The sequence below is a fragment of the Canis lupus genome, chromosome 23 (assembly GCF_011100685.1).
Source record: "Canis lupus familiaris isolate Mischka breed German Shepherd chromosome 23, alternate assembly UU_Cfam_GSD_1.0, whole genome shotgun sequence".
NCBI lineage: Eukaryota > Metazoa > Chordata > Mammalia > Carnivora > Canidae > Canis > Canis lupus.
In genome coordinates, this window is record NC_049244.1 from 27,770,673 (window position 1) to 27,784,224 (window position 13,552).

General features: G+C 47.9%; 1 protein-coding gene across 2 annotated transcripts in view; it reads left to right on the forward strand.

The window, feature by feature from the left end:
• The first annotated feature begins 280 nt into the window (after nucleotides 1–280).
• SH3BP5 (SH3 domain binding protein 5) overlaps nucleotides 281–13,552 on the forward strand; it is a 76,589-nt gene continuing 63,317 nt past the window's right edge. The window contains exons 1-2 of one of the 2 annotated variants that reach the window (XM_038570798.1): nucleotides 281–481; nucleotides 3,095–3,157. In XM_038570798.1, the coding sequence (XP_038426726.1) occupies nucleotides 452–481; nucleotides 3,095–3,157 (93 nt within the window). In that variant the 5' untranslated portion in view covers nucleotides 281–451. Of the gene's footprint in view, nucleotides 482–1,183; nucleotides 1,343–3,094; nucleotides 3,158–13,552 lie in introns of those variants that run through there. The other variant, XM_038570797.1, reaches the window with a different exon arrangement.

Below are 13,552 nucleotides of genomic sequence, written 5' to 3' on the forward strand. Positions count from 1 at the left end.
AGGCTCAACCACTGAGCCACCGGTGTTCCCCAGGTGGCTTTAAAGATAGGCTCTCAGCCTCTGTCTCAAGCAAGTTTGCTCTTCAAACTCCCAGAGCTAATGGGCCACAAGCCTCTATGTAAAGGGTGCACACATTCTGCATTTTTGTAGTGGAGATATTAGCAGTGGCCAGGGGCAACGTCCTTGCCTGCTTTGCTAAGGTCAACTGAATTTGTGCTCCCTTGACATCACAGTGGCCCTGACAGTTCATAAAAGCACACACCTGCCATTCCTTCTTTGGGCCCATGCTGTTGAGCGTGCCAGGCAAGCGCTGGCTCCCTATTCTTTCAGGAAGGCAGGAAAATCTCGCCGTTCATAAATGTTTGGACAGAGCCTGCCCATGACACAGGGGTTACACCTGCTGCCGCCTGGAGAAGGCTGGACCTACCCAGCCCGACATCCCTGACGACCGATGCATTTTCCACGCTTCTTGGCTATTCAGGTAGGACCACCCCACGACCAGGAGGGCACAGGCTTTGGGCATGGCTTGACTGAGGAATCCAGGCACGAAGCTGCGCCCAGCTCCCCTCCTCGTGCTTCTGTGGCGTGTGAGCACATGTTTCAGTTCCCGTTCTGGGGGAAACTCTTCCAAGTAGGCTCCAATTCCCGAGGTTCAGCCAAGGGGGTGACCGTGCTGTGGAGGCACACAGGGATTTGAGGGAGCCTTGAAGCTGGTGCAGGGTCACCGAATACAGGCTTCCCAAGGGGACTTCAGACCGTGGAAGATACCCCAAACTTTGCTCCGAGCAGTCGATTTGCTCCGGCCGAGCAGGGAGGGAGAGAGGTGCCCCCAAAGCAGGCGGCCAGTGCGGGCAGCCCCGGCCACAGCGCCCAGCGCGCCGAGGGGTGCGGGGGCCGCGGGATTTGTGACGGCGCCGGGGCGGCCCGGGTGGGAGCCGGGGGCGGGGGCGGCCGCGGCGGGGCGGGGCGGGCGGGGCGGGGGCGGGGGCGGCGCTGCGCTGCGGGCCGCGGCAGGAAGGGGGCGGCCGCGCGCTCTCGCTCGGCTCCGCCTGGGCCCGCGGGCTCCGCGTCGGCAGCGGCGCTCCGGACCGCGCGGGGCTGGGGCGAGGCGGCTCCGGCCGAGCCTGCGGCTGCCCGCCCCCCCCCCCCCCCCCGGCGCTCCGGGGTCCTCCGCGCGGTTCGCCTCCCCGCTGCCCGCATGGACGCGGCGCTGAAGCGGAGCCGCTCCGAGGAGCCGGCGGACCTCCCGCCGCCGTCGGCCCGGGACTTGGAGGAGGAGGAGGAGGAGGAGGGGATGGAGCCGGCGCTGGAGGAGGAGGAAGAGGTGGACCCCCGCATCCAGGTGGGGCGCGCGGGGGGCGCCGCGCACCTCAGACCCCGCCTGCGCTCCGGGCCCGAGGACCCGGTTTTGCGGGGCTTGTGGGAGGCTGCGGCGCCCGCGTGGATGCGGCCGGACTGTGCCGCGGGGGCTCCCGCAGACCCCGCAGACCCCGCAGGGTGGGGGTCGCCGCGGCCGGCCCGGCGGCTCGGGCCGATGTGCAACAAAGGGAAAAGGGGGGCGGGGGCGGGGCGGGGCGCCGTGCGGGGGTCGGGGTCCCCCGCCGGGCAGGCGGCGCGGAGGGGGCGGGGGCGGGGGCGGGCGTCGTCCCCCCGCCGCGGGCCGCCCCGAGCCCCGGCCGCGAGCCCTCACCTGGCGGCGCCCGAGCCGCCCCCTCCGCCGGCTCATTGTCGCCGCGGGCTCGGACCTCCGCTTGGCCTCCAGGGCTGAGAGCCCCGCTCGTGGTCGTTAGGAGGTCGGGGTGTGAGCAGAAGCCGGGGACGGGGGATGCGCAGGGCTCCCGCGGGGAGGAGGCGGGGGGGGGGGGGCCTGGCTTTCTGTGCCTCCATTTCTGAGGGAGAGGATTAAAAAACAATTTCTGAGCCAAGATGTAAGAGTGACAGCTTCACCTCCTCACCCTCCAGGCGAAGAGCACAGCACATCCCTTTCCAAGACCCGTTTTTCTACCCTTTCCATAAATCATTTAGTATAAACCTATATATACACTAAATGCAATATATATATATTGCTAGTATATACGTATATACTATATGCAATATATATATTGCACATATATCGATATATTGCAACATATATAGCAATATGTATGTATAGTCAATATATATCAATATGTATATATTGCAATATATATATATATAGCAATATATATATTGCTTTTAATCGTGCTCTGCGATTTCTGGAGCCCTAATGGGTTTTTCAGCGCGCGGATCAATTAAAAGCCCATTTAACTCAGCTGTTGCCATTTAAATGAATTGTTTTGGCAGATTAGCAAGATAAAGATCAGGTGGGGAAAAAAAAAATCTTTGCATGAGGAATTCTACTAATTAAAATCACTAGTTTAGGCTACTGAATCTTGTTTTCCCGGTAGGGGAATTCTGTTTGGGAGATCCTTTGTTTGCAGAGTAAAAGGAGTTAACTTCTTCGCTGGGTACTTTTTTTTTTTTTTTTTTTTTTTTTTTTTTTTTACAAAAATGTCAGTTTATAAATGTTTATCTGAAGGATCGGGATGAAAGCTAGTTTTTGTTTCGTTAAAAACAGCGAGGCAGGTTTAAAGATTGCCGGTTTGCAAGGAAAAGATTTTCAGTTCTAGAAAAATACTCAACCACTAATGAGTTAATGCCAGAATTCTGCCCTTGATTTAAATCATTTCCCTGAGTTTATAGTTTCGGCTTGCCTTTTGTTTATTTCATCGTCTTTTCTGCAAAGTTCTTTCTGTGAGGCAGGAGGTACTGTTTGGATTCCTAAACCATTTGTAACAGGTGGGTTTACCTGAAGGCACATACCTGGAAAACAGTTGACCTTCTAAGAAAAAAATCCCTAGGACCTTCAGACATTTTTGAAAGAAAAAGGCCTCAGAAATAACTGACATTCATTTGTTCTTCAAGCCAGGGCTCCACTGTTTTCCTTGAGAATTAATACTGACTCATCCCCCTTCCTCCAAATTGTGCTAGAGTACTTTTGCGGAGAATGAGCTCAGTCACACTGGAAACAAAAGACAATTCCTTTACATCTTTCTTCCCTCTCTCTCTTCACTAGGGAGAACTGGAGAAGTTAAACCAATCCACGGATGACATCAACAGACGGGAGACGGAACTCGAGGTACAGAAGGCTGGGTCCTTGTTTCTGGTGAGGTGGTGTCAGTCCTGCTGACACCAGCCTGCTTGATCTTGTTTTAATAGCTGGAGGATGATTGCTGGCGTCCCCTCCGCAGAGTTGAGCAACCGCCCGCCCGACAGAATAAAATGCACTGCTGAGCCCAGCGTGTGGGTGGAACACATGTGGATCCTATTTCACATGGTTTTCATCATGGGAGCTCCGTGGGGCCAAACCCAAGGGCTGTGTGGGGCACTGAAGTTCATGTGTCTGTGGAAAAGCATGAAAGGATTGAGGGGAGAATTACCTGCACTCTACAATGGATAAGAAAGAATGAGTTGACAAAGTCTTTCTGATATTTCAGGGTGATTCCTTACATTTGTACCTGGAAACATTATGTATTTCCTTAGACTTCTACTTTTTTTTTTTTTTTTGACTTTTTGTCCTAAAAATCTCACCCCTCTTCCACTTCCCTGCTCATTTCCTTGTTGTCTGTTTGCGTGTAGAATATAATGATCTTCATGGTAGCAAAAAGCTGTCTGGACTGCAAGGGCTTTCCTGCTGGGAAGAATCTTGGGGGATACTAGAACTTGATTTGAATTTCATGAGCATCTTCCAACGTGAGTGTAAACAGATGAGCAGTCTTCACAGCTACCCGTCAGCCCCCACTCTGCTGTAGTAGTGGTTGGTTTTACCATCCATCAGCAAATTTGAACAAACCCCGCATGGATCTGAGAGCCTGTGAATGAATCTATCAGAGAATTGAAGGGATGCAGGGAGCTGTTGGAGGGCCTGTTTCTGTTGCAGGAGAAATAGTAGGGAAGGTCACTGAAAAGGGCAGGAAACATCTGGTCCCTAAGAATGAGGGTGTGGGAGATAGGAATAATCTACCGGGAATACACTGGCAGCCTTGATTTCTGACTACATGGCTAGGCCCTGGAGGCACCAGATCTGGGCATTGCAAAAAAGGGGATTAAAAGTCTGTTTTCTGAGTTGTGTGTGAAGGATGATCACTGACGCCTCTGTTCTGATTGTATGTATCCATGAACACTGAGGCTGCCCTTCTCCCCCTGGTAAAGTAAAATATACATGTTTGTTTTAGATTTTATTTATTAGCATAAGCAAGGGAGGAGAGGGAGAAGCAGGTTCCCGCCTGAGCAGAGACCCCGACTCAGGGTTCAATCCCAGGCCCCTGGGATCCGTGACTTGAGCCAAAGGCAGATGGGTAACTGACTGAGCCACCCAGGTGCCCCAAATCTGCATGTTTATTTAATTTTTTTTTTTGACTTCTGATGAATCAAGTCTCTTTGGGCAATTGAAATCTCTCAGAATCTCACATTTCTAATATATTAAACAACAGAAACTACCATTTCTAGAGAACTTTAGAGTTTGCAGAGGTTTTTTTACAATTTTTTTTTTTTTTTAAGATTTTATTTATTCATGAGAGCCAGAGAGGCAGAGACACAGGGAGAAGCAGGCTCCATGAAGGGAGCCCGATGTGGGACTCGATCCCGGGACTCCAGGATCACACCCCAAGCTGAACGCAGATGCTCAACTGCTGAGCCACCCAGGCATCCCTTTTTACAAGCTTTATCTCCTGTCACGGCAACCTAGAACTGTGCTATCCAATATGGTAGCCACTAGCCATGTGTGGCTAATTTACCTTTAAATTAATTGAAATAAGATTGGAAGTTCAGTAGCCACATTTCAGGAGCCCAGGGGCCATCGTTTGGACAGAACAGAGACTAGTTCCATCATTGTAGAAAGTTCTGGAGAGCACAGTCTGGAAGGGGGGGGATCTACCTCTTGTCCAGATGAGGAGGATGTGGTGGTATAGGGTCTCTTGGGTCAGTGATGTGACGGAGCCAGGTCCTTTTCCACATCCCCTCTAGCCCTCCTGTTCTGACATTCCAGCTATGAGTGGACAATTTGGAAATGGGCTCCCCTGCCCCCACCCAAGGATTGCTTTATTTATTTGACAAATATTTGTATGCCTATATTCCACTGTTTTGGGCCATGAACAAGAAAGCCCCACATGGTGCTTACCTTTTTTTTTTTTTTTTAAAGATTTTATTCATATATTTATGAGAGACCCACAGAGAGAGGCAGGGACCCAGACTCCTTGAGGGGAGCCTGATGCGGAACTCAATCCCAGGACCCCGGGATCACGCCTGAGCCAAAGGCAGACGTTCAACCACGGAGCCGCCCAGGCATCCTGGTGCTTACCTTCTGAGTATAAAATTGATTCACCTGATAAACCTTTAGCTCTCATTTCACAATCCTCTTTCTGAAAACACTTAAGTGTTTGTGTGGCACGGGAAGCTGCAGGACAGGTGTTTCCGGCCTGGCTCTGGAGAGCACTAGACAGCAGGGAAGAGGTGGTCAGAGCGGGCTTGTGTCGCTGGGTGACCTTTTCCTGGTATTAGTGTAACCAAGGTGGACTCCCAGAAGTATAATGCAAGCTACAGAAGTCATGAAAACTTCCCTAGTGGCCACATTAAAAAGGAAAAAGAAACCACTGAAATTAATTTTAACCTGTTTTGTTTAGCCCAGGACACCCAACATAGTGTAACTTCAATGTGAAATCAATATACAAATAATGAATGAGGGGTTTTACGTGTATTTCTTACTAAGTCTTCAAATTCTTGTGCATATTTTACACTTAGAGCACATCTTGGCTTGCACCGGCCACGTTTGCGTGCTGGATAGCTGCACGTGGCCTCAGGTATAATAGAGGTTTCCTGTCGGGCTCGGTAAGCAGCAGTGGGAATTCAGTCTCGGTGCAAGCACCCTGACGCTTGTGCTGGAGTTTAAGGGGAGAAGGGTGTGTGTGTGTGTGTGTGTGTGTGTGTGTGTGTGTGGTGAGCTGCCTGTTTTGGGTCGGGCACTCTGTTGGCCCCTGCAGATCAGTGAGTGAACAAGATAAAGATCCTGTCCTCAGGGAGTCTAATTTTAGTTTGAGGGCGAGGATCCGAGAGGTGGATGGTAATTGCTGATTGTCTTAACTGCAGCCAAAGAGTGATGTGACAGGGGCTCTGGGGGAGGGGGTTCCTGGAAGACACCTGAGCAGAAGCCTGCCACGTGGGGGACAGCGGGGGACAGGAGAGTCCCCGTACAAAGAGTAGCAGATGGAGTGAGCCATGGGGGTGGTGGAGGGGAGCATGCCAAAAGATGTGGGACAGGAAACAGCCATTTTCACATAGGGTTGGTTCTCATTATTCGTGGTGACAGTTTTCTGTAAAGTCCCTGTGAACATTGAATTAGGGAATACTGAATCGTGGCAGGGGCGGGGGATGGGGGTTGCAGGATGTTGTGACCAGAGGCTCACAGGAGCCCAACCTTACATTACTGTTCCCTTGAGCCTCTGGTCACAGTATTTTCATCTGCTGAGCAGTCTAGTACCTTGTGTGATGTGAGCTTCTGTTTAAAGCCAGTTCAGTTAACATACATTGGTGATTCATTAATGTAGGGCTCACAGGCGCCAGCACCGTGACCCGAGCCTGAACACAGCTTGCCTAAGGAACACGGTATGTTCTCCGGAAGGCCCATCTCAGCCTTCTTGGGCTCGGCCAGCACTTCATCCCCGGGCCTGGGGGCCGTTTCAAACAGCCGACTCCCCAACACAAAGCACAAGAGTGCAGAAAGTGTGGCCCTAGATGGACCTTGAAAGGACACTTGTTTACAGCCTGAGAGCTGAAACAAGAAGGCAGGGTGTCTCTTTGTTCCGCCTCACTGGGATCTCGCACGTTGGGGAGCTCAAATTTTGACCACTCTGTGCGTGTCTGTGAGTGACTGGAGAGGCTCCAGGAGCATTGATTTTGGAATTACAAATTTTAGTATGGAATCTGCACATAATGAGGATTGATTGGCTGTGATTTCCGAGCCTCTAGCAGAGGGTCTTTGGCTTCTGCGTTTCTTTTATTTATTTATTTTAAAAAGATTTTATTCATGAGAGACATAGAGAGGCAGAGATACAGGCAGAGGGAAAAGTAGGCTCCATGTAGGGAGCCCGACCTGGGACTCGATCCTGGGACTCCAGCATCACACCCTGGGCTGAAGGCAGGTGCTAAACCGCTGAGCCACCCAGGGATCCCCTGCATTTCTTTTTAAATGATCTGGAGTGGCCAGCACCCCTCCTGACTTTGACTCTGCTTAGAGCATGTCGGTGATCAGGTTTGTGGTAGCTGCTGCTTCTCTCAGAACGTGGCACAATTGGCTCTGGGCAGCGGTAGACAGAGGCGCAGGCCTGGATTCACCTGAGTGTCCCATCCCTTGTCTTGGTTCTTTAAATGGGAGAGAACTGAAAGGCTTCTGGATGCCAGCCACCGTCCACGTTGTCAGTTGGATATCTGCCCCTTCCTGCAAACCTCGGTTTGCCTCTGCCATTGTTTAAACAATGCTGTATTCCCTTTGCTCTCTGATTTATATCAACAGGGCCAGTCTTTTCAAGCTGTTGACAGGAGTAACCTTTTAACTAAAGAAGCCCTTGCATATAAGCCTGATATTTCAAATTAAGAAAAAATGTATTTTTCTCACATTTTGGTTAGTTGGCTTTAATCATGGAGTATTTGTTGCGCACACCGAAGGGAAGAGAGCAGTAGAGCGAGTGGGCAGAGAATTACAATTATTTAAAATACACAGTAGGTTACATGGTGATAAGCCGTAAGGAGAAAAAGCAAGGCAGGGAGGGGCCTAGCAGTGTGTGGGCATTTGGGAGCCAGGAGGATGCGGTGTTACATCTAGTGGGTTTGAAAGGCTTCCCTGAAAACCTGTCTGGAGAGAGGACACCTCAGGGCCATGTGAGGGAAGAGCATTCCAGCCAGAGAGAAGAGCCAGTGCTAAGCTAGGAGCAGGACCTGACCTCCCCGAGCACCAGCAAGGGGGCCCCAGTGTCCTAAGGGTGGAGTGGGCCCTGCATAGAGGAGAGAGTCTGAGAAATGACTTCAGTGTGTAGCAACCCTGCCAGCATGAGTAAATGTGATGTTGTACTTTTACAATGCATGTTATGTAGATCTAGCTTTTTTCAAGTTTGTTTTTTTTTTTAAAGATTTTATTTATTTATTCATGAGAGACACAGAGAGAGGCAGAGACACAGGCAGAGGGAGAAGCAGGCTCCATGCAGGGAGCCCGACATGGGACTCAATCCCAGGTCCCCAGGATCAGGCCCAGGGCTGAAGGCGGCGCTAAACTGCTGAGCCACCCGGGCTGCCCTCAAGTGTTTGTTAAAACAAGATGCAGCACAGCAGATTTCTAAAGCATTGTAATCAAGTTTGCGATATTTCCATGCCAGTTACTTATCTTTTACTGTGTGGTGCCGTGTTTTCATGGTCTCCCTTTCTTGCCTGGAAGGTGGGCTGTTCTAGGGCCAGGAAATGGCCAAGGAGGAGGAGGAGGAAGGACGCCACCAGGGCTAAGTTACTCATTGACAGCTTCTTCTGGCTCCAAGTAGTCAGAAGCTGACTTTTTCATCCTGCCCTTCCCCAGGGAGGCAAGAGCCATTGTCAATGTTCAAGCTCCTTCCCTCACTGTGTGGGTGGGGGTGGTTTGAAAAAGCATTTGATTCTAGCCAGCTGTGTTCCTCAAACTTGCATGAAGCCTGCACCCAGAATCTGTTTCTCTCCCTCCAGAAAGCAGCACTTTCTCTTAAAAAAAAAAAAAAAAAAAAAAAAGGTAAAATAATAAACCCTGTTTTATGCTTGGAACCTCGGGGGAGTTGAGGGTGAAATGGAAGTGGTCTGGGTGTCTTGAGCTGGAGTGGCAGTTGCTGCTGCCCTCAGGATTTTGGCCTGAAGTTTGGTCATCAGAATGGTAGGACTTAGGGCTTCCTGCTGCTGGGACATCAAGGGACAGTCACTTTTGATCTAATGATTGCACGTGTAAGAATTTATCCTAAGGGAATAACTGGGCAAGGATATAAGCCCAATAATGTTCATTGCAGCATTGTTTAAAAATTTTGGAAAATTATGAATCTAAATGACTATCAATAGGGGATCTGTAAAATGAATACTATCCACAGGCAATGGCTGATAGCGTAGGCCTTAAAATGATGACACAGCTTGCTATTGAACTAGAAAGAGGGATGCCTGGGTAGCTCAGTGGTTGAGCGTCTGCCTTTGGCTCAGGTCCTGATCCCAGGATCCGGGATCGAGTCCCGCATTGGACTTCTTGCCGGGAGCCTGCTTCTTCCTCTGCCCCTGTCCCTGCCTCTCTCTGTGTCTTACATGAATAAATAAATAAAATCTTAAAAAAAAAAAAAAAAAAAAAAAAAAACCTAGAAAGATGTCTGAATAGAAAGCACATTCCAAAGGAGCCCACAGTATGGTCTTAGTCTAAAAAAGGTTTATATGCATACATGGAAAAGATTACACATGTTCTATCTGATGAGAGATGGGTAATATTTATTGTCTTTGTACTTTTCTATATATATTTTTTAGTTATTTGCATTGAATTTGTATCACTTTAGAATCAGAAAAAACTCTAAACCCATAGTCATGGGGAAATAGTGGGTTGAGGGAAGATTGGTCTTAGTATCAGGTGATATGGGTAGGATCTGAGGTCTGTTGATTTTTAGGGGCATTTGGCCCATGGGAACCTGAATCACCTCGTCTGTGAGTTGGGGTAATGATTCTTGCCCACATCCTGCAGTGGCCTGGAGGGCAACAGGGAGTGCTTTCATAGCCACACAGCCTGGGTGAAGGAGAGGCCTAATGCGTGTGGGGCAGGCAAGGAGTGCCAAGGCCCAGTGGGTGCCAGAAGCCAAGGAGTCTCTGACAGGGTGTCCATGGGAGCCAGGCCTCTCATAGTCTCTGACCACGGCTCTGCTCTCCTCCCCCGTGCCCTGCCATGACATTTCTTTGTCAGAGATGGGCTCTGGGCAAGGGGCCAGAGAGAGGGCTTGTACAGGAGAGATGGACTTTGCAGTCACCAGAGCAGCGGGCCTTTGCTCTGTGGCTGGTCTACTGGGATGTGGAGATCAATTTCCTGAGAGAGACCTGCTTTGTTAGAGTCCTCTCCTGGGATCTGTCTGGTGCTGTCTGTGGTACTCAGTAGCTATCTGAGTGTACACGTAACAACAGATTGCCCCTTCTTGGCTTTGGGCAAATCACTTAATGTCTCTGATCCTTGGTTTCCCCATCCCAATGATGGTGCATTGTGAGCGATGGCTCACAATGGCTCTTGGCATTGTCATGCATGGTGCCTACAAAACAGGCAGGTCTGCTTCCTTGAGAGCCATTTGACCCCAGGCTCTTCTTAGGCTGGGCTGACCCTGGACACAATGGAACCACTGGTAGAAGATAACCTGTGCTCTCCTTCCCCTCCCCAAAGACCCTTGCTCATAGAGGTCTTATGAAGGTTTGAAATTCTGCCCTATGGGTTTGTCCGTTTATAATTGAGGTACAATTGATAAACTATATCCTGTTTAGTTTTAGGTGTAAGATGCTAGGGTTTCAAGAGTGGCTTTTTACAACCGACAGAATGGGAGAAGATATTTGCAGATAACATATCCGATAAAGGGCTAGTATTCAAGATCTATAGAGAACTTATCAAACTCAACATCGAAAAAACAATCCAGTCGAGAAGTGGGCAGAAGACATGAACAGACATTTCTCCAGAGAAGAGCTACACATGACCAACAGGCACATGACAAAATGCTCCGCATCACTGGCCATCAGGGAAATACAAATCAAAACCACCATGAGATACCACCTCACCTCAGTGAGAATGGCTAAAATTAACAAGATAGGAAACAACAAATGTTGGGGAGGATGTGGAGAAAGGGGAACCCTCTTGCACTGTTGGTGGGAATGCAAACTGGTTTAGGCATTCTGGAAAACTGTGGAGGTTCCTCAGGAAGTTGAAAATAGAGCTACCCTATGACCCAGCGATTGCACTGCTGGGTATTTACATCAAAGATACAGATGTAGTGAAACGATGGGACACCTGCACCCCAATGTTTATAGCAGCGATGTTCACAATAGTCCAGCTGTGGAAAGAGCTGAGATATACTTTGACAGATGAAAAGATAAAGATGTAATATGTGTTTATGTGTATATATACACGTATATGTGTATGTGTGTGTGTATGGATAATACACAATGGAATATTACTTGGCCATCAGGACAAATGCCTACCACTTACATTGATGTAGATGGAACTGGAAGGTATTTTGCTGAGTGAAGTCAGTTGGTGAAAGACAATTATATGGTTTCACTCATGTGGAATATAAGAAATAGTGAAGGGGACTATAAAGGAAAGAAGGGAAACTGAGTGGGGAAAAAATTAGAGGACATAAACCATGAGGAACTCCTAACTCTGAGAAACAAAGGGTTGCAGGAGTGGAGGTGGGTGGGAGGATGGGATACCTGGTGACAGGCACTAAGGAGGGCATGCTATATGATGAGCACTAGGTGTTATATGTTGGCAAATTTAAATAATAAAGAAGAGTGGCCTTTTACGTTAAGGGTGGCATATGTGGTAGTGACAAGTGGCCATGATCTATTTAGTGGGAAGAAATTAGGTAACAAAAGTTGAAGTATACATAATACTATATGTAGACCATATGTAAAACAATCTACACATACAATAATTGAATGTGCATCTGAGAGAAAAAAAGGTCTAGTGGGGTCCACAGACAATGGCTTATTACCAGTTAAGGTGAAGTAAATACAGAAATTGAGAGAAAGACTTTGGAAACTTTTTTTAAAATGCAGTTTGACATTGTTGTGACACGGCATTTTTTTTCTAGTTTTTTAAAATTGTAGTCTGCAGAAGTGTTCAAAGTGGGTTGGGAGGGGAGATCCATTACCATAGAGTGTGAGAAGCATGGGTCTAGAAAAAACGTACCCTCAGATGTGACCAGTGGCTATTGCTAGGAATGCTGGTGGCTTTTTTTCTTCAGTTTTTGTATTTTCTGAATTATTCACAATGACCATATTTTATCACTTTCATAAGCAAGGGATGGGGGTGGAGAATGAAGCAGTATTATAAAGAGATGTCTTTATGAGTCAAAGAAATGAATTTCTATGGAAGGAATTTTTGCAACTATGAAGGCTGGTGGGAAAAAATGTTCAGATTGGTAGTCCCTGCCTTAATTGTGGATAAACCCTGATGTTAGTGGGTTTGCTTGGTGAATTACTGTTTTGTTAAATGGTCATTGTGGTGATTCACGGTGGCAGGAAAAGTGCTGTAATGGCATTTCAGGATTGTCGATAGCCAAGAAACCCTCACTTATACACTTACTGTAAAACACAAAATCACCAAGAGAATGGTGGGAAACATTTCAAGTATTGGGAGTATTTAGATATTGAAACTTAGTTATTATGCGAATTTGAGTTACTACATGATTTTTCTTTTTTTTTTTTTTTCATACTACATGAATTTTAAGTGAATGAGGACTTTGGGCACTTAGAGGCTGTCTTTCACAATCTTACTGGAGCTCCATTAGCAAACTGCTGTTAGTATGGGCTGTTGGCTAGAACATAGATATAGCTATCTAATATTGGAATGGACTCTATTGCCTTAAAAAAAAAATCAGATAGGTCTTCCTTTGAAGCTGTAAATACCAGTGAGATGATACATAAGCTTTGCTGGCTCGTCAGCTGGAACCCATCACAGGAGCATAGGCACTCGCTGTTATAGTACAAATGAACTTTTCTCCAGTGACATGACTGTATATCCAAGACACCATCCCTCTGACTCTGAGGTGCCACAAAGTGTCCCCACTTCAAAAGAGGACAGGCTATGGGGGTTGATGGATTTGTTGCTCTCCCAGTGGTTGATAGAAGCTTCAGGTCACCTAGTCGGCAGAGCAGTGGTCCCCACGGACTGTTAGCCTTTTCATATAGAGCTCTTATTTTTCCCTCTGAGCATTTGTTGTAGGGACTTTTAATGTAGTGGGACGCGTGTGTGTTTTGGCTGAATTAAACATCTCCTGAACCTTATCCTTTGGCAAGTATCCCAGTTATCTTTGCCCAGCCCTCCTCTTTGAGAGTTACTTAATCTGCCTATGCTCACTTAGAAGTTTCCAGCAGTAGAGACTGTATGGCTTTTATGTGGTGCATCTTCACCAACAGTCTCATGATAATTTGTAAAGTACCTCTTCAAGAGCTCGGAGAATCGGCCTCTTTTGTTTCCTTAAAGGAAGATGGGGAAGACATTTTCGTTCTATTCTTGCCTGATTTTTTTTTTTTCCTTTGCTGTGTTTTGCCGGATTATCCAAGAGATATTAATATTTGCTCTGACAGAAAGAAACTGCTAACAGGGAGACAATGAGAGGAACATCCGCTGTTTGTTATAACCACAGACAAGCCCACTTAATATAAACTCTAACATTGTTTGGCATGAGACTCAGCCGAGGCATGATGAATGGGGTTTGGTTGTCTTCACCACCCTACCCTTCTG